This window comes from Dryobates pubescens, chromosome 2 (genome assembly GCF_014839835.1).
Source record: "Dryobates pubescens isolate bDryPub1 chromosome 2, bDryPub1.pri, whole genome shotgun sequence".
Classification (NCBI taxonomy): Eukaryota; Metazoa; Chordata; class Aves; order Piciformes; family Picidae; genus Dryobates; species Dryobates pubescens.
The window spans coordinates 38,922,316-38,943,034 of NC_071613.1; the positions used below are offsets into that span (position 1 = coordinate 38,922,316).

General features: G+C 50.2%; 1 protein-coding gene across 1 annotated transcript; it reads right to left on the reverse strand.

The window, feature by feature from the left end:
- Positions 1 to 27: 27 nt before the first annotated feature.
- Positions 28 to 20,707, reverse strand: ARPC2 (actin related protein 2/3 complex subunit 2). Its single transcript, XM_054175762.1, has 10 exons — positions 20,529 to 20,707; positions 10,619 to 10,653; positions 9,507 to 9,619; positions 7,531 to 7,576; positions 6,755 to 6,941; positions 5,685 to 5,778; positions 3,305 to 3,431; positions 1,946 to 2,046; positions 1,371 to 1,471; positions 28 to 289 (listed from the first exon to the last, which is right to left on the reverse strand). Exons 1-10 carry the CDS (start codon positions 20,600 to 20,602, stop codon positions 265 to 267), a joined length of 903 nt encoding a protein of 300 aa, XP_054031737.1. The 5' UTR covers positions 20,603 to 20,707; the 3' UTR covers positions 28 to 264.
- Positions 20,708 to 20,719: the final 12 nt, after the last annotated feature.

Genomic DNA, 20,719 nt, shown 5'->3' on the forward strand with positions numbered 1-20,719 from the left:
AAACAACCAGGAAAAAAAACCAACAACAAAAAAAAGGAAATTAAAGTCAATCAAAGTGGAATTAAGGTTTTTGTTTCTTGGAACGATCGAGTCCTCGCAAGCACAGCTCGTTTCTGCAGATTACTCCCCCAACTGTTGTACAAACAGACCCCGATTGCTTGAATTCCTTTATGAGCCCCCAGAGGTGCAACATTAAAAGCTACGATTATCAGGTAGCGAGTGCCCCGACCTTTGTCCTCCACGGCGGCCTCCCGGGCCCTGGCGTTAACGGGTCGTGAACGTCTTCCCCCTGAAAGGATGCGGAAAGAGGTCAGCGCGGTGCCTTCCGCCGTTCTGGGGCGCCCCGGCGCGGCCACAGGGCTTCTGGTGGGGCGCAGGCAGGCAGGCGCCGCCGCGCCGCAGCTTGCGGCACTCGTGGCTGCAGAATTGGGTCGCGGGGCTGTGGGGAGGGGGTGGGTTTTACAGAGGAAACAATGCTGGTGCCCCGCAGCAGAATGCAACGGGGACGGGCTGTGCCTGATACGGGGATCAGCAAAGGCTGAAGGACCTGAGGGAAACACTTTCACAGGACTGCTCTCTTCCACCCATTTCGCTTCGGGTTGCTTTATTCACGAGGCAGAGCAAACCAGCCAGCACAGTGGCCTGGGAGTGCTCCTGTCCCAAGCCATTTGCTGGCCACAGGCAGCTGGGGTCCAGGGAGCTGCAGATATACCAGGCAGCAACACTGGAACAGGTTGCCCAGGGAGGTGGTAGAAGTCCCATCCCTGGAGGTTTTTAAGGTCAGGCTGGATGTGGCTCTGAGCAACCTGATCTAGTATGAGGTGTCCCTGCCATGGCAGGGGGGTTAGAACTAGATGATCTTGAGGTCCCTTCCAACCCCCAATTCTATGATTCTAACCTGAGCCAGCACCCGCAAACCCCTATGAAGGATGTGGCCACTCTTGTTCATGAGTTGGAGCTGCCACCAGAGCGAATCAGCCAGCTTTAATACACCAGCCCCACAAACACCACCACGTGCTCAAGAACAGCGGAGATGTCAGGGCTCGCAGAGCCATGTACAACAAGCCTTTTGCAAAAGACCTGCTGGCATGGGGCTTGCCACAGACCCAGGTCCTACAGAGGACATACGAGACACAAAGTGAGTGTGATGAAAGGGAGCACAGTGGTCCTTGGGAGGCCAGCATTCCCTGATCCAGTCTCTTGCTCCCGGTCACCCAGGCAAGCACCTCGCTGTGGAACAGCCCCTTTGTCAGCACATGAGGCCCTGGTCACTCCACACCCAGAGTATCCCAGTCCTCCTCAGACTGGAGTGTGCCAGGCTGGTGGCTGGCAGGGAAGCTGTGAGAGCTGGACCCCACTCTGGTACTCACGTGATTGTTTTCATTTCTTTCTTCTCTGCGTCCGGCCGGGCACGGTTCAGCACCTTCAGGAAGTCGGATGTTTTCGCCCGCATACGCGTGTGAATGTAGGCCTGTGTTTCAGCAGGACAAAGTGGGGACACATCAGGATCCTGTCTTCCCAGCTCAGCTTTCAGGATGCAGGGTTGGAGCCTGGGGTCTTTCTGCCCCTTACTGGGAGAACACCTAGCTCTGCACAGCCATGGTGCTGTGAAGGGAGTTCAGGAGGCACTGGTGAAAACCGCTGCCTAAGCTCTGGTCCAAGCCAGGTCTCTGAACAATTACCCTCCTTTCTCTTCCCAGAAAGAAAGGAAACCATAAGGGAAAAATCCAGCCTCACTGCTAGGATGGGAAGCAAAAAGGCACTGCCTGCATCAAAGAGCAGGGGGAAGGTGATGATGCTCATCTGCCACACTTGCATGACTGGGGGGCAATGCCAGACCCTAATGCGGTGTCAGGGGGCACTCCTGCCCTGTGGCCTTCTGCCGCAGCACCCAGGTTAGGTGGCTGAAGCCACCCTATATCCCCCAGCCCTGTCCCCTTGGTACCTTTGAGCACTTGATGTGATAGTGCAGGTAGTCCCGGAATGTGTGGATCAGGTTGATGGTGTTGTCTCTGGCAGCAGCGTTGGTGTGACGGGGGAACAGCACTGCAAGAAGGTGACACAAACCCTTAGTGACCCCCAGCACCCATGATTTTAACTGCAGGGGTCTGCAGTGTTTTGCCACATCTGCAGCAGCAGCCCAGACATAGCTGTGCACTCTGGAAGACACAGGTGAGGTCAAGTGCCCAGTGATGACAGCACTGTAGGAAACTGCATGATGCTACATCAGTCTTGGAAGAAGCGATCAGGAAAGAGCTGGAAGGCAGACAAGGGCAATCAGGCTGCTCACTGATTTCAAGATCCAGTTTGCCCTGGGATCTTGAAATCAGTGGTGGATCTCTGCCTGGCATCTTGCCAGCCCAATGACAAAGTCAGATATGGTTACTGCAGAGGCCTGGTGGCTCATTCTTTCCACAGGCTGGCATTGTGCTTAAGTGTCCCAGATCCAAGGGCTTTTTGGCTGGGTGATGATCTCACCTGGGACTGTGAGGTAACAGGGAAATTTTGTCTGACAAGATCAAAGTCTCACTCATTGTCCCATTAGATGGGCCCTCCTGTGGCTGGACAAGCTGCCCTAACCTCAAGGCACCATTCTCAGCAGGGAATAAAGGCAGTGCTAAGTTCATTTTCCCCTGCAGTGTCTATGCTCCACCTCTGAGCTGTGAACTGCAGGAACACTGGCCTGAGACACCCTAACAGCACATCCAACCGTAGCTCCCAATTTCTCTGTAAGAGACCTTTCACTCTGAACAGAGCAGGGCTTGGACTCTTCAGCTCAGCCCTCAGCACTGCTGCACAGGAGAAAGCAATGACTGCTAGCAGGTTAGTACCTCTGCAGGCAGGGGAAAGTGGTTAATCAGACATGAAAGTGTTTGACCCAGAGCAAAGAGGCAGAACTGGAGAAACAGCTCACTGCCCTGCTCCCCCATTGCCTCAGCTGATCAAGCTCTGCACCGGTGCCTACAGCTGGATAAGGTACAAATATGGTCACATGAAACACCCTCAAGAAACTCACAGCTTCCACAATATCACAGCAGAGCCACACTTCCCTTGCTCCCAAATGCTGAACTTATTTTGTAGGCAGACACTAAATAGCTCTCGGTCTGCTTCCACACCTTGCCCACAGCAGAGCTGTGGTGATCTGATGCCAAAAGGGACACACCTAAAGGGGCAGACTACACAGAATGCAGCTCCAGAGCCCCTTCAGCCTCCTACTTGAACACTCAAGAGAAGGTGAACTGCTTTTTGTTTTTCATTCAGCAGCAGGAACCACTCCTTCCCAGGTGTCCCCAGGCCTGCTTACCAAAGGTGATGTAGCCAATATTGTCACCAACGGCCGCGTCTGTGTCTTTCAGCTCCAAGGGCGGCTCCCTGTGGCTGAAGAGCACCTGTGGGGCTGTGTGACTGGCCCGGCGACCCTCCTTGAACTCCTGAGGAAGACAAAGTGAAGGTGAATCCCAGTGGAATACTCCCAACACCACACTGGGAAAGCAAATGGGGTTCCCCACTCTCACACAGCACCCAAGCAGGTTTCTCAGCCTTCCCTGAAGGGGCCTGAGTCAACCAGGCCAAACAATCCTTTTCCCCAGCAAAACCATACCAGAATACATGGCTGCTCCAAATTCACACAGAGCCCCAGAGCAGCCCCTCATCTGGGGCAGCTGTCAGCATCACACTTTCTGCTGTGGATGTCTTGTGGAAGGAACACCTCAGTTTGAGGAAGCACACGGGGCAGCATAGTTCCTTAGAAACAGCTGACACCATCAATGCTTCCAGTGAACACAGGCAGTGCCCATCACCCCAGAGGAAAGGAAATTCTCAGAAGGGGCTGTGATGTCTTCATTACACCTAGAATAAAGGCTCTGCTGTTTGAGAAAGCATCTCCTACCAGGAGACTGCCTAGGCATTGAGTCATCTATGGGGTTTGAAGCTTGTATGCAAAGCCTGCTTCTCCTATGACTTCTCGGCACCTTGAAACAACATCACCAGGCAGAGAGATCACTTCTGCCAGGGAACCTCTCTGACAGCAACTCACACATCACATGAAATGAACTGGCTCAGCATTTCAGGAATTGTAGAACTGTCCCTTTGTGGGACTGGGAAAGTCTAGACACCTTTCTCCTGTCCCAAGGTAGGGCAGCCTTCCCTATGCCTCACTGACCCTTAGTTCCACTTTCACATCATTAGCCACCTTCAGCCTCTGCTCCATTCTGAGGTCACCCTGGGAAGGGCAGGAGCATCCATGTCCCTTTTAGAGAACCAAGTAGTTCACCAAGCTCTCCTTGATGAAATGATTAGCTTGCATTTTGGCCTGCTTATGCCAGAGGGTGAAATGGTTCAAACGACTTCACCGGTTAGTTAATGGCCAGATTTTCTCCGTGAGAGCCCAGGTGAGCAGCCACCATGCCTGGCTGGGCTCTGTTATGCAAGAGTAACAGCTCGAGGGAAGAAGCCAGTCTGACTCAGTGGAAGTTCTTGTGGCTGGGCAGAAGCAGGGTTTGCTGTTGTAAAGACCAAGAAGTTGGGATACTGAGATTCTGGGATAGCCACTACCTTGAAGCCCTGCTCCCTGGGAGCCTCACGAACCCTGTAGTGTTCACCTCATATCTCCCTTCCTGTTTTAAAAGCTGAATTCCAGGCTGTGGGATATGCTGGTAGAGAAAAGCTCAAAGCCAGAGCAGATACCCTGCCTGTAGGTAAAGGACAGAGAGCAAACTACAAGATAAGATTCCTATCAACATATTCTGTTCTAAGGACTCCCAACACAGGCAAACTGGTATCCAGTCACCTAGGCCAGTGACTTGCTGTTCACCAGCCTGTCAGCAGCATGGCATGAACAGATGGGGTGAAGGTCCTCTAGCCTTGGAACACCCTGCAGGGCCACACTCCACAGGCATGCCTGCTCAGGAGGTTGCCCAGGTCCTTCATCAGACACAAGGTGAGAGCTAGATGGACCTGTGACAGGGATGAACACAGGTACCAGGATGCACTGAGCATTCCCAGCTGTAAGCCAATGTCTCAGTCTCCATGGGCTGCATGTAGTGGCTAACATAAATGTTTCCTATGGGCCTCTGAAGGCTTCCCGGCTACATGGCCATGCAAATGGTATCCGAGTCCAGAAGTACTGGGCAAGCCCACAAGCTAAGCAAATTCCTAGCTCTGCAAAGCTCAAATTTGAGAGCCCATTGAGGCATGTGAGAGCAGCCACACTGAGCTGCAGCATTTGAGCATTAGCAGCAACAAACTTTGAGGTGAAGGCAACCCTGGGCACCATCCCAGGCATGGCACAACATTGCCTCACCCCTTCTGCCTCTACAGCCTCCCTAACATGCTCAGCTCCTCAGATGGCTGCGCTGCAGGGCCTTGAAATAGAAATATTCACCATGGTGTTTCTCATCTGTAACACATTAATGTGTTTGATTGACCATATGAGCAAGATCATCAATAAAAGAGATGCCAATGCAAGAGCCTGGATTAGAAAACTCAGTGCCTGTGCCTATTTGACATGGCTCTTCCATCCCAGAGCAGCCATGCAGTTGTGGAGCCCTGCAAAGCATTTATGTACATTAAACTGTCTGTAAGCTCCCTTCAGCCCAATGCCTTCTTGTCTGGCACTGCTGCTTAAAGCAAGAAGGCACCTGACTGGATGATCAGATCCCCTCCCCATAGTTCAGTTTCCATACCTGCATAAACACCTTTCCAATCACCACGTCATCATCATCTTTAAATACTGTGCTGAACACAACTGTGACACGGTCCTTTTTTGCCTCCACATACCTGCAGGTGGGTGAGAGAGGAGAACCCAGCTGTGAACAGGAGCTAAGAAGTACAAGTGGATAAGGAAGCAACCACGTGACAAGGTCAAGTAGATTCAACAACCACTCACAGGCCTGGCTGTTGAACATTTCTCCTCCCTTGAGACAGTAGTTACAGAGAGCAAAACATTTCTGCTGGGAGGGGCCAGTTCCTCCTGCATGCAGCCACAAGTGCTGCCACTAACAGACACTCTTATGTAACATCCCTGCGGCCCGAGGGATGAGCATTACACTCACTGGATACTTCAGACAGCTGAGGACAGGCCCTTATTAATTACTCTGCCAAGTACAGAGCAGTAGGATTTCCACTACAGCCTACAGCTGTGAGCAGGAGCACACAGTGTATTACCACCTACCTGACTCCCATGCTTGGTTTGAACACTTGGTTAGGCCACACCTCAAGTACTGTGTGCAGTTCTGGGCCCCTCAGTTTAGGAAAGATGTTGAGTTGCTGGAATGTGTCCAGAGAAGGGCAACAAAGCTGGGGAGGGGTTTGGAGCACAAGCCCTGTGAGGAGAGGCTGAGGGAGCTGGGGCTGTTTAGCCTGGAGAAGAGGAGGCTCAGGGGAGACCTTATTGCTGTCTACAACTACCTGAAGGGAGGTTGTAGCCAGGTGGGGGTTGGTGTCTTCTCCCAGGCAACCAGAACAAGAGGACACAAGGGAGGGGGGAGGTTTACGCTGGATGTTAGGAAGAAGTTCTTCCCAGAAAGAGTGACTGGCCATTGGAATGTGCTGCCCAGGAAGGTGGTGGAGTCACCATCCCTGGAGGTGTTTAAGAAAACACTGGATGAGGCACTTGGTGCCATGGTTTAGTTGATTAGATGGTGTTGGGTGATAGGTTGGACTTGATGATCTCAAAGGTCTTTTCCAACCTGGTTAATTCTATTCTATTCTATGCTATGCTATGCTATGCTATGCTATGCTATTCAGTACTTACATTGTTTCATCATCCCTGTAGTGGATGACAGCTCTTTTTTCTCCTTCTTTGCCCTCTTCCTGGAATTTGAAATACTTCTCAAAGACCGAAGCAAAGCAGTTGCGCTTCAACATGCCAGCTTGGTGCACGATAGCGTCCTTGTCTGCAGGAAGGTTTTCCAGGTCATAGAGCAAAGAGACATTGTAACCTGGGGAGGGACAGACACAAATCTTAGTAATCTACCCAGGGCCCCAATGAAGCCAGAGACATTTTCTACAAAGAGACACCTCCAGTCCCACCTTTGTTCAAGCCCTCCCAAAAGCCCCAGGGGTGAGTGCTTCCCACTCCAAGCACTGCCAGAAGCTGTGCCTGAACTCTCTGTGTGGCCATGGCAACGTCCCTGGGGCTCCTTCCTAAGCTCCCAGACACATGTGCTGCCTGAGCTGCTCCCAAGTTTTTGCAGTGAGTAGGAAGAGATGCTGTCACAGGTAACCATGGTTTTCCTGTGTTTTACAAAGCATCTTAGAGAAGAACAAAGACCCCAGCCGTGAGGAACAGAAGCCTCCTGGAGGATAGCTGCAGCAAGAGTTACAGCTTGTGCTGCAAGCAAAGTTATTTCAGCCCTGAGGTGCCTGATCCACCTTTCGTACAGTGGCTCAGGTACCTCAATGCACAGAAAGCCCCAGATATTGAGCTCCTGAAAACTCAGTGAGCCTTAATCTGGTCATTTCTGAGGCAATCTAAATAATTTTGGAACTGCATTCACAGACACAGAGTAAATGTTATTGCAGCATTACCTGATTCAGGATTTACCAAGTAGTTTCCATAAACTTTCTTCAAGACCTAGGAAAGAAATGAAACATCAAGAGCACAGGCTGTCAGAGTTGTTTCCTCCTGCACAGCCCAGGCTATGGCTGGTCTCCCTTTAGAAACATCACTATAGCATCTGACTCCCCCAGCCTTAAGTGAACATAGACAAATGTTAAGACACCAACTAGTAGCTTTACTGGCTGCTCTTGCTCTAGGCAGAGCTCCCTGAACCACACTGACAGGGGACCCTGCAGGACAGCACTCAGAACTGGAACTTTTTTACATTCTTGCTAGTCCTTCAACTTGCACAGGGAAGAAAACCCCTTCCATACACCCTATGCCTTCAAAGGAGAACTGTCAGCAGAGCTTGTGACAACAGATCCAGGGGCTACAACCTTTTTCCCATTCCAAGGCAGATGCAAAGTGTGCCCTGTCCCTCTCCCTGCAGGAAGGCCAGTTCAGAGCAGGGGTCAGGCACAGTGTGGCTGGGCAGCTGCCTGCCCTGTCTCAGCCTATTGCACAGGACAGATGGGGATGGAGGGGAGACTGCCAGGCAGTTTGGATGCCTCCCAGAAGTGAAGCCGCCTACAGCACAGCAACAATCTTTCTTGAAACAGAATCACTGCTGAATTTTGCATCACTGGCAACTTCCAACTGAGCCATAGCTGTGTGTCAATGAGGGGGCTGGGAACAGGAGGTATTTTACAGAGAAGAACATAACAATGTGGTGGCCCTCCTGGGATGACACCCACTATCACACAGAGAGGACGCATGGGCTTTCTGCATGCCAAAACCTCCTCTCCATAGAAAGCCTGCCTGCCTGCAGTGGCCCAGGGAGATGCTCTGCCCTAGCAAGAGCCCCACTTTGCACTCCTCACAGTGGGGTTTCACCAAAGGCAGAGTAAAACAAGCTCCATCATCTCCAGGGAAGCACAGAAGGCAACAGTTTGCTAAATGGTGATTTAAAATGCAATTTCTACTCAGCACTCTCAAGGCAGTCCTACAGACATCCCATTTTCCTCTAAAACCTTGGGAAGCTGCCTTCTGCCACTACTGTGGGGGCTGCTGGTGCACAGTGGTGTCAGCCACTCACACACAGTGGTTCTCTTGGAATCACACACCATACCACCAACCCTTGCTAAATGTACTAGGAGGGGTCCACCATTTGGGCTGCTTGACTCTTGTTTGCCAGCAGCAGTACCTTCAGTAGCAGGCAATGCTGCTCCTAGAAAGCTCTACATATAGGAACCATGGAAGCAGGACACCCAGTCATATTTTCAGTTTCATTCTGACTGCAGCTTGCAGTAATTCACTCTGGGTTCAAATCACCAGCCTCACAATCAGCTTATGGAGCAGTTTCCTTGTGTTCCTCCAAGGACAGTCACCCAGAGGCAAAACCCTGCTGAAGAATCTTGTTTGCTACCATGCGGAGATTTGAAAACTGACTCAGGAACTGAGTCACACTTCCTGCCTCACCACCCAACCACAGCTCAGAGAGGCTCCTTCTTTCTACCATAAATGGCCCTCCACAGCCCCAGCCCCTTCAAGAGGAACTGAACCTGCTACTTCACACAGCAGCAGCAAAAAGGGAACCAGCTTGAAGATCAAAGGCTGCACACACAGCAGGAGCCCATCACTCACTCTCAAGTGTGGTTAGTCAGAAGAGCAGTACCATGGCACTCTGGATTTTTTTCCTTCATTCATGGGCTCAGCACATCAGTCAGGGAAACTATTTCTATATGGTCACTCACTTGGACTTTCTAAATTAGTGTCACATAAAATGACTTCTTATTCAAAAGTGAGTGTGAGCACACTCTGCCCTTGTCTTCTAGAAAGTGGGACTCCTGGCTGGCACAGGCTCCTTTGAGCAGCACTGAGATTTTAGCAAAGATGCAGAGTTAGATGCTAGATCCATGAATACAGCAAGAACATTGCCCATGCTAAGCCAGAGATGTTCACTCACCTCATCAGCACCGTGTTCCTGGAGTTCCTTGTAGAATTTCAGAGAAATACTGACCATCACTTTTGTCTTGTCTCCATTGGGGTTTGAAATATGGTAAAGGACTCCATCGAAGTCTATGAAGCAAGCAAGAGAAACGTGAGGAAACAAGAACCAGTTCCTCTTTCTGAGGGATGTTCTCCCTGCATGTTCTAGGAACTGCACAAAGCAACACTGTTCCCCCCGCTCCAGCTCTCACATATACTCTAGAAAAGAAAATGTGCCATTAAGGAAAGTGGTAATGTCATGGATGGAGACCTGTTATTATTTAAAGGGATGAAACAGTTCTGACACCTGTCCATCACAGAAGGCTTTAGTCTAGCATCATTTAGCATCCCTGGGAAATCTGCCTTCATCACATGAGGACACAAACACGCAGAGACACCAGCCTTCTGGATCGCCAACGCAGAAAGCGATTGCTGTGCCCACTGGGCCAGAGCTGTGGCCTGGAGGAGAAAACTTCTCTGCCAGCAAAGACAGCTCAGACACTGCCTGCTGAGACAGCTCACACTTCACTGCAGAATGGGCAGGGAAATGCAACCCTCCAGCTACCTAGCAAGCTCCACCTCCCCATGCAGCTTACACATTCTTAAAAACAGTAGCAAAAAATTCAGTTGCTGAATGAACACTTGAACTTCCCAGGCACTTCTCATCCTGGAGAGCAAACTTCAGGCAATTAATTCATCTTGCCTGTCACCCCAAGCCAGCTTTCTAACAACCCAGACCAGATGGTGCTAAAGACCTAATAATAAGTAGCACTGAGGGCAGGAGTGGAGAACAGCAAAAGTAAAAGAAAACAATTATGCAGCACCCACGTTCCAAACAAAGCACTGCCACCACTGAACTCAGCGCTGCGGGTGAAGTCCTGGGGAAGGTGGATGGACAGAGCAGCCAGCGAGGCTGCTGACAAAGCCCCAGCTTGGGGGATGCTGCAGGGTGTCCATACCATCTGCCCATGTGACTCTACTTTCCACCCAGCCATACCAGGTGAATTTGAACACACCAGGCATAACCATAGGCAGACTACTTGAACCAGCCCTTTTTTCCAGAGAAGTCAAGGGAGTTGTGGAGCTTACCTGCAAATGTTACTTCTACTGCCTCTGGTTTATTCCTAGAAGATAAAAAAAAAAAGAGGTGAAAGCTCAAATAGCAGCCTCCAAACTGTGTAGGAAAGAGGATTAATTTACAACACCTTATTTCTCACAAGCAGCTCTGCCTGAAAACCCTTCAATCTCCTGCTGTTCAACTTGCAGATAACCTTCAACAAGAGATGTTAGGACCTCTCCCCCTTCCTAGAAGCATCAGTTTTACCCCAGATGATAAAAATAGGTCTTGAAGCTGGCAGAGGTTGTTATTATTTGTAGCTTCTTAGTAGATTTTGAGGTCACAGATTTCCATTTAGAAATGTCTGAGAAGCTACTTGTCACTAAGGAGCTCATTTTAATGAGCGCCATCTCTGTAGGGAACAGCCACGATACAGGTTTGGGGAGAGGCTCTTTTGTAAGTTCCTGCAATACCAGCTCATGGAAGGGACCTAGAGGCTGAGCAGTCCTTCCTGACACAGTGCCCCTTTCACCATCAACAAGAGCTCTGCAAACACATTGGGATCATTCGCCCACAGGTAAGGCTCTTTCCTTCTCCAAGTTCAGGGCTAGAAGCAAACCACAGAAGGAAAGTTTCCAGATGTATGTTTCATCCCCTTCCCCCACCTCCTCATCTCTTCCAAAATACTCCAACACTATGCCAACCACTTCTGCAGGAAAAACTATAGATCTAGGTTTACTCTAACACTGCCCAGTATGGTCTTTGGAATTCCTGGTCAGCAACAAGAACACCTCATGCGCCAAAGTCACATCGCATCTTATGCTGTGGGCATGAAGATCTAATATCTTAACTTCTACTTGCCAGTTTGCCCATGATCTGTAGAGGAACAGGGTCTGTGAAAGATCTAACTGCTTCTGCAAAGGGATTTTGTTGTGACTGGCACCACATAACTGGTGACAGGTTGGACTTGATGATCTTTGAGGTCTCTCCCCACCTTGGTGATTCTGTGAACTACTTTGGCAGCTCCAAGGGGATTGGTATTAACAGGCCATTCTTCAACAGGCAGCAATGGAAAAGTACCTCCAGTGCTGAGAGCAGGGGTGGAAAACGAGAACAAGACAAAAATATCAGCCTGTTGCTGCTGCTGCACAGCATACCTGTTTAATACTGGCTACTTTTGTGAAATAGAGTACAGGCAAATGCTTCTGCTAACAGACATGAAGCCTCTAAACCAGGTCATTCACACCCATCTGAACCAATGTACTGAAATAACTGCCCACACCAAAGCCAGTGTTGAGGTAGCCTTGTGATCTTCACTGTGTTTCTGCTGCACAGTGACCAGCTTCAACCTTCTGGCCCTGTCCATGCACACATACACTGCTGGGTAACAGCTACAAACTCTGAGAAAGCTGAAGGAAGCAATGACTCAGTCTTCTACTGTCCTTTCCCATATTCTTAGAAAGATTTCACTGATTTCTGACCCCACCCAGCAGAAAGTTTTTCAATCAGCTTTTTTACAGATGACCTCACTCCTGGCTTCCACGATGTGCTAAAACTCAAGACGGGCAATGCAGGGAGACCATGGCGCTGAACAGCACTGATCCCAGACCATGCACTGGGTCAACAACATTTTACTCGAGTGGAAAGGGAGTAATTAACCCCCATCCAGATATCCTAAGAAGAAATGACAAAGTGTTGCTGCTTCTTGAAAGTTACTACCTGCAAAAAGCAACAGCCCTTTTTGTGAGTAAGGATAGAGAGCCTCCTGCTGAAGATAAAATCCACACACTTAGAAGAAGCAGTGCAAGTGCACCCAAGACAGGACCTTTAAACTCTATTGCAACCTCTCTTGCTCTCATCTTTGCCTCCCAGCTGGGCCAGAGATGGAAGCTCACAGGGCACCCCTGGCTGCATATTCAGCTCAGGCTCTTGGAAAGGGGAACAATTACCCAAGCCACATCCAAGCCACTTCTGCTCACTGAGGACCACTCAGAAGAAAATCCCACTGATCCCACTCGGTCAGTTGATGCAGACACGTTCTCCTTTTAGAGCACCACACTCAGACTTGGGAATCAGCTTGGATGCCAGAATAGATTTTTTATAAAAACAGAAACCTATGTAGGAAGCTTTAAAGATAGCACAGTCAGGCACATGAGAGCTAGGAATGTTAAAAAGGATGCATCCTTAAACCTGGGTTCTGTCTTCTCACAGTTATGCTGTTCAATCCCCATTCCCCACACACAGGGAGCTGATGCCTCCTGGAGCCCCAGCTCCCAGTAGAGCCTCCAAACACAGGGATCTCCCTCTGAGCAAGAGTAATGCAGGGAGGCAAATGACAGACGGCTAACACTGGAGTGGTTTTGCTGAGGAAGGACGATTCCCTGCTCGCTCACCCAGTACCCCAGGTGACTGCAGTAAGATTGCTCTCCATGGTATTTAAGGAGCCACAGGAGGCCATGTACCCGAAGTCAGCTAATGGCTCTGCACAAGAGCCTTTGTTCTGTACACAAAAGCTTATGGCTGACACAGCCCCATTTTTGAACCTTTCGCCACACAAGCACGATTCTTTAGAGTAGTTATTTATATTAATACTGATTTCCCATGTGGCTTGGTTCTTGTACCTAGGGATGGTGAGGAGAGGAGATATTTAAGGCAAAAGCAGGTAACTAGGCAGAACTTTGGGTGCTGAATATTCAACTGTTTCCCAGCACAGCCTCAGTGAAGCGAGTGCTCACGTGAGCTGCATACAGAGCTCCTTGCAGAGCTCCACAGCAGCCCTGTCATCTACTGCAGGGTGGTTTTTCTGCCTTGGCTGGCACACACCTAAGTAGCTCAGGCCTGGGCTGGCCCAGAGGAGGACAGAGAAGCGTATCAGAAATGTAACTGGGAACAAAGTGAACTCTCTTGTTCTTTCACAGTTCATCAGCCTTACAACCCTGAAGTTCAAAGTGCTTCTTTTTATTTCTGTGTCTCACCTCACTGCAACTATCCTGGCTACTAAAAGTACTTAACAGAAAAAGCATCTCTTGTTCTGTCATCAAGAAGTCCCCAGGCAGAAAGCAGAGCAGCTCTCACCTCCAGCCTCCTGTAGCTTCCTGATGAGCAATGGCACCGCCAGTCTCACAAATGTGATTACTTCCCCTCGACCTTCCACCAACCCCATCTTCTGCCAACAGAAATAGCAGTAGGGATGTGCTGAACACCCTACCGAGGCACAGCACGTCCTCTCTCTGTTTAGCCCTCCCAGCCCGCTCTGCTCCTGTGTGGGCGAAGGCTTCAGGCCGGGGATGCACAGCAGGCCTGAGAGCAGGGCTGCACCACTGTGGGCTGTGTACCATCAGGTTACTGGTGTGATCCCAAAGAGCTCTGCCTGCTCTAGCATGCTCCAGCCTCTGTCCCCTGCCTCTGTAGTGAGACCCATCCACGCCCGTGGTGGGCATAGGTAGTTCAGCACCTCGGCACAGAGTGACTGCAAATCCCAGACATTCGTTTTGTGTTTTACTTTAAAGTGGAGCTCTGGGCAGCTGGGAGCTTGTTTTGGGTTCACTTCCACCACAATTCAAGTCTCTGAGAAGCAGACTAAGCCTGGCTATGCTCAGAGGATTTCAGACCGTACATCTGCTCCTGAGGCAGAGAGCTTCTGGGACCTCTGCAAGCTCCTTACCACCAGTGTTACCTGAACTATAGCCTCCCCCAGCAACCTTCCCTGTTCGCTACCCTCTGCATCAAACAGACAATAAAACCAGCTCACACTAGGAATAACTGAAATGGCTCCTCTCTCTTTCTGCAAAACCCTGCCTGAACTCAGACATTAAAATGGCAGCAGCAGCAGTCTGGTTTCTGATAACAACTATCAGGTTTGAAGTCAAATCCACACTAAATCCTATCTGACCTCTGCAGCAAAAGGCCCTGACAGGTTTTATGTCTTCTTGCATTCCTCCTGCTCAAGCAGCTCCTATGCTCCTTCTATCTAACACAGACCCAGCTCCAAATCCTATTTTTCAGCCCAGCAGTACCTCCATGCAGAGCCACAGTGCCCATGGAGAGATGCCAGCGAGCACTTAAGAGCAATAGCAAATCTTCTTTTCCGACATTGCCTCAATTTTGACTCGGACAACTTCCAAACTTCCCCACTTCATTCTCAGGCCACAGAGGCTCTTAGCCATATGTTACAACAAATTCAAGAACAGAAAAATAAAGACTGTAATTGTACAGAGTCCTCATATTCTGTATTAAACAGACCGAAATGCAAACTCGGCTGACAACTGTATTGAAGCATCTCCCACAGAACAATTACATCCTGTACCAAATAAAGGAGGATGGCAATCACTTTAAAAGCTGCAGGCATGCAGATATTCTAATCTCTTGCCCCAGAGGAGACGGAAAAAAGAAAAGAAAGGGGGTTACTTTGAAGCTTAAACCTCTGAGCAGAGCCTTTGCATCACTTGAGTTGACACAGAGTTTGGAGAGAGAGAGCGAGCCAGATTCAGTGACAGACTGCAGGCTCTTGCTACAAAAAGGTCACCCAATAAAAAAATTATGAGCAATGTCTAAAATTATCTTAACAGTTCCTTCACTCCTGGGCCCTGCTCAGCTAACAAAAGCTGCTCTGCGTAAGCTGCGGGAGTGTATGAAAGCAAAGAGCTCCTGCGGCTCTGGCAGCACACCCACCACGAACTCAAGCAGGAGTGCTCCATCAGGCGGGTGATGCTGAGCAGCATAAGACAGCCCCCACGTGTGCCAGCTCTCCTCTCTCAGTTAGGTGACCCCGCTGTGGCCAAGCTTCTCCTTCAATGTGGACCCGACAGGAAGGCATTGGGGTTCTCAGTAGACAAAGCACAGGCTGGCACCACAGCATACAGGTATGGGTAGGTCTGCTTACAGTCAAGTCTTCACGTGTCTCCATTCCAGCTACAGGCAGGCAGTCCTTGCTGGAGTGATCCGGTGCTATGGCAGGTCTCTGGGGAAAAGCCTCATTTTGTGTACACCATTTGCTTTGTTTCTTTAGTATGGCAACTGATAGCCACTTTTCTCTGGTGTCAAGCACGGGTGGCTGCAGCAATAACAATTTTCAGAGGACAATATGAAGCAGGTCCCTCTTGGGAACCTGAAATAAAAACTGAGGCTGAAGCAATGATGAAACAACCTGCAAAAGCCTAACACTTTGCTGATCTGGGCTGCTCTTCCCACCTGTTCCCTGCACTACTGCTCGAAAGCAGATCGCTACCTAGGTCCAAAGCAAGCTAGTTCACAATCCACCATTAATGCAAGGTCACCTTCCTCGGTGGCTGAAGCAAGATGTACTGTGGCAGCCCAGGAGCTACACTCACCTATACTTATACAACATTCAGTCAACATGGACAGCCAAGGTTTACCACTAGTGCCACCCATGCCATACTGAACCCAAGGGTACCACTTTCTGTCAGCAGCATCAGACAAGCACTCCTAAGAGTCAGGCAGAGTTTCAGCAGGTGAGGTTGTTCTGGGAGAGATGTACAACTCCAGCCTGGGCTTGTGAGGACACTAAGCCTGTTCTACAGCTGCACCATAGCAAGGAGCCTTCGCACAATGGATGGGATGAGGAAACTCTGGGCTAAAAATACCCAGTTTTGCCTGTTTAATTTTAACCTAGGTCACTTCCCCAATCCTGTTTCCCCTGAAGCCACAAAAACACTTGTCAGCAAGAAGGGTGGGGTGGCAGAGGAGCAACCTCTCTTTTTGATGGGGCTGCTGAGCTCCCATGAAGCGCCAGAGCCACAGAATGCCATAGCCATTTCTGCAGGGAGTTTCTTGGTGGTGCTATGCAGAACCTGAGGCTCTGCTACCCTCCCAGCCTGCCCAAGAGCCTCCAAATCAGACTGCTCACAATGAACTCACTTTACACACCACATCATGAAGAAGTTCATACTACCCAGTTTCACCCAGTGGCCAGCCTCTCTGTCTGAAGTCTCAGCTCTACAGTCCACAAGCACCACAGCAACCACAGATGGGAAATACCATAAAGCACAGAAGTGCAGCTGCTCTCAGAAGCTGCTCCTGCTCCACATCAGGGAAGTTCAAGCTTCAGATATTTTCCTATGCAGCTAACAGTCATGAAGCCCTACAGTTTTGTATCTACTAAGGGCTGTAAAGAAACCAATGATTCAATTTGGGATTCTCTTCCCTGTGACTCCAGCCAAAGGAAAAGGCACACTGTTCCCAGAGATGCCAATTGGTCTTATTTTACACAGTGGGTAAACACTAAGCAACAGTTTGAGACAGACGATTAATTTACCAGCAATTAAGCCATGTATGGCTGGAAAGCCAAACCCCAGAAACAAAGCCCTCTGCTACCTTCAAGGGGGTCAGTTAAACCAGAGCAGGACAAAACTGGACAGTAAATCTGTTTTGGGACGGCAGCTCCTCCCTGTGTGTTAAACATGCTGAATGGGTATTTTCCAGATACAGAAGACAATACTCAAAATGTTTCACACTTAAAATTGTTGCCTTTACTTCTGCCTGTATGGTTAGCAAAGGGAAGTAATGAGGAGGAACAAAATCTTCCAGCTGGTACAGCTCATTCCTCTCACATCATATTTCTATCAGAAATGGGAAACACCAAATGTGACTCCAGCCTCCAGGCAACTTTACAAATCAAAATGAATGAGTCAAAAGCCTACAGACCAGTTTATTCTATTTACACCTACAAAAGCTCACAAGCTGCCTGCCTCATTTCAACACACTTGTTTCCAGATCCTGATCAGGTATCGCTCCACTACAGTATTTTGATCTTTGAAAAGTTTCAGCAGCAAATTCCTGTTGTTATTTCAACAGGTTTTGGTAGCTTTAGGCCTTTGTTTAAAAATGTGGTTGGTTGACTGAAAATGAGAAATGACAGTATTAAATTAAAAAACCAGATGCATTGAAGTCCATAACCTGTCACCACCTTGATCTAAATACAAAGATCACAGTTCAATGGTGGCTTTCCAAGGAGGTGAGATTTCCACAGGTTTTGCCCACAAAAAACACTACATTTGGCATTACCCTATTTATGGTTGGATGCTGCCAAGCACCAAAGAGGGAGGGCTCTTAGAGATTAGGTGCTGCCTCCTGTGCTGGTCTCTGTCTGCACCCCTGTCAACGCACCTTCCATACTAGGAACTCCAGAGACAGCTGATAAAGGTTTTAACATATGACAGTAACATTATGAACAGCTATTAATACCAATGTCTAAATGTGACCTCCTTCTACATGATACAGTGAAACACAATGCATCTCTCACCTGATGGTCCAGGAAAGTTTGGCAGAGAGCATACTGAATCATTCATTACCACAGCATGACCATGGGAAGCAGAAGAGAGTGACACAGTGCACACCACAGAACAAATCTCTGGCAAGGGATCTGGAAATAAACCCCACCCAACTCCCATGCTGGTGCTGAAACCACCAGACACACCTGGCTCTGAGACAGCCACCACGGACATATTTGTGTACTGCATGTGCCCCATTCCTGATTTAGAGCAAGTAATGCAAATCCAACTCAGCCCCAGGGCTGAACTCACTCCTCCCAGTCATTAAATCCTTCAAGGCCTGGTCTTGACCTGACTGTCCTGTGTCCAGCCCCAAGACACACATTGGGAAACCCATCACAAAATAGTGAAATACATGAAATGCCCTCCAGCTTCTAGGCTCAGCACTACGGGATCGACCCCAGAAGTGGGGCTGGAGGGAAAGGAGATTTCACATGAGTAAACACTGCACAACACCCATTCCCTAAAAGACTGGAAAACATGAGAGAAAAAAAATGCATCTCCCTGTACATCTCAGACCTTTGTCTCCGCCCTATGCTTGCCTGGACAGGAGAGCCTCAGCACAAACACAGAAGAAAATGCAGAAGTAAGTAACTTCCTCTCCTCCAGCAACACACTCCAGACACAAAACTTATCTAGAAACAACATCTAAACAAGAGAACATGCTGCAGATAAGCGGCAGAAGCAGAGCACCATCAGCTGCACTCTGAATCGATCCGGGAACGATTGGTACTCCAGGCAAGCGCGCTGACGCAAAAGTGAGGCTTTGCCCAACAGCAAAATGGAAACTTCGGGGGCCTGCAGGCTGGTGCAGAGGGAGCAGCCCCAGCTCTGGTCACACAGAGCTGAGGCCTGAAGGTGTGTTTAAACCTGTAGACTGCCACCTCCACACTTCCACCAAACAGGGGACGCATGCACATTCGTCTTGAGATAAGTTAGCATTTCCGACAGGCGCTATTAACCTCGCTGCACGTAACATTAGCTAACGGATGCAGCTGCAATACCACAGCAGTCACCCGGCAACTCTCTTCCCAGGGCAAACTTGTTGCATTAAACCATCAGGCTCAAGAAGAATAAAAAGTCTGTGAGCAGCTCTGTTACCCTGCAAGGCAGTGCAGCCTGTGAAGTTGTTATTTACATTTATTATTTATTAAAAAAATCCACCACAAGCCAGGCGACAAATCAGCCACGAGGGGAAAGCAGGAGAAATGGACTCTGTCAGAGTTCCACATACAAAAAAGCCTGAGAGCTTCAAAAGCCACTACAGCAAAAGGTGACACAGAACAGGGCACCTGCCTGGGGTGTCCCCTTCTGGAGCAGCTTGGGTTGTGCTCTTTGAGACTCCACCCCAGAGATAACACCCCAGGCTTTGTCTCTGTACAAAGGTGCATGGTTATCGACGCCAGCAGACGTGCAGCGAGCCCACGACTAGCTCGGCTGCAAATAAAGACACTTACAAGAGGGACTCTCTTCCAAGATAATCTGTGTTCAGACAGGCACCTTTACAACCCTGGTGCAACACTCACAGCAAAATAATCACTGGCTCCCCAGGCACTGAACTGTCCCAGCCAGAGATGCAGGTGCAAACCAGTCCACACCCCAACCCACTCGCCGTGGAAAGACACCCACCAGGGGCTGTCACAGAGCTGCAGGCCTGCATCCCTCCTGATAATGAAAGCAAAGAAGGGCAGGCTGGAATCTGCTCCCCAACCCCAAAGGGAAATGCTGAGGCTACAGATGCACACAGAGGCTTCCTGTTCCTTGGCTCCCCTCCCCCCCGACTCTGTGTCAGTGCTGGCACCACGCTGGGTCCACTCTAATGAAGGTTTCTTTACCCAAAGCAAACATCCCTGGAAATCCACCTTCCCCATTCCAACCCGCTCCTTGCCTTGCTCCTCTCCTCCAGGTGTGTACCCCTAGTCCCATCTCCACCTCCAGCTTGCCTCCACACTGCAAACTCTAGCACCTTCCCTTTCTCCCCTAGATCTTCACACTGCCCTAGCACTAACCACCTCCACAAGCCCCACTCCACGCTCCAATTCTGTCTGCCTTGCTTTGCTCCCTCTTGCCCCGGAAATTCATTCTACTCCAGACTTTCACTCTGCCCCAGGCTATGATCACTGTGTCCAACTCGGTTACCCCTACCGAAACCTCCAGTATCAGCCTTCCTTGCAGCACTCTCTACTCGCATGCTGCCATTCTGTTCCAGCTCTGCTCTCCTTCCTTGTCCCACCTCAATGCCACTCCCCCAGAATTCTCCAGGCCCCCGTCCTGCCTTGTCACCACCCCTCCCACTCCAGCCCCATCATTCCCCAGCTCAGCACCTCCACCGCCCGGCCCCCATCCTGTCCCTGTATCAGTTTCCTCAGCCCAACCTCTCCAGTCCCTCGGCCCTCGTCCTGCCTCAGCGCTCCCTCCCGTCTCGCTCCGGCTCATCCTCTCCCAGGCCCCCATTCTACAACGGCGCCACCCACCCCATCATCCGCCGGGCTTGGAAGCCTGGCACCGCCCTGCCCCTGCCAGCCGACGGCCCCCGTCGGCCGATGGCCCCCGCCCCTCCCTCAGTCCGCCGCACCGCCACCTCCGTGCCTGTTCCCCTTCCCCTTCCCGCCCCGGTCAGGCCCACCCAGATCCCCACCCCCGCCGTCCCTACCCCGCGGCCGCGCCCTCGAACTTGAGCGTGAGGGTCTCCTCGATGATGCGGTTGTTGACCTCGAGCAGGATCATGTCGGTACCGGGGAGGGGAGGGGCTCTCAGGGAGCCGAGGCCGGAGGGAGCCGAGCCCGCTGCGCGCACCGGGGACCCGCCCGAGCCTGCGCCGCCGCTTCCGCTCTCGCGCCCGCG

What these genes read in the sequence shown, in the direction of transcription:
- ARPC2 (XM_054175762.1), bottom strand. Translation starts at nt 20,602, where the DNA reads ATGATCCTGCTCGAGGTCAACAACCGCATCATCGAGGAGACCCTCACG. An exon ending in AGGAACACGGTGCTGATGAG is followed by an intron (nt 7,577 to 9,506) that starts GTGAGTGAACAT and finishes TTTCTTTCCTAG; the next exon opens with GTCTTGAAGAAAGTTTATGG. An exon ending in CTTGGTAAATCCTGAATCAG is followed by an intron (nt 6,942 to 7,530) that starts GTAATGCTGCAA and finishes GTCCCTCCCCAG; the next exon opens with GTTACAATGTCTCTTTGCTC.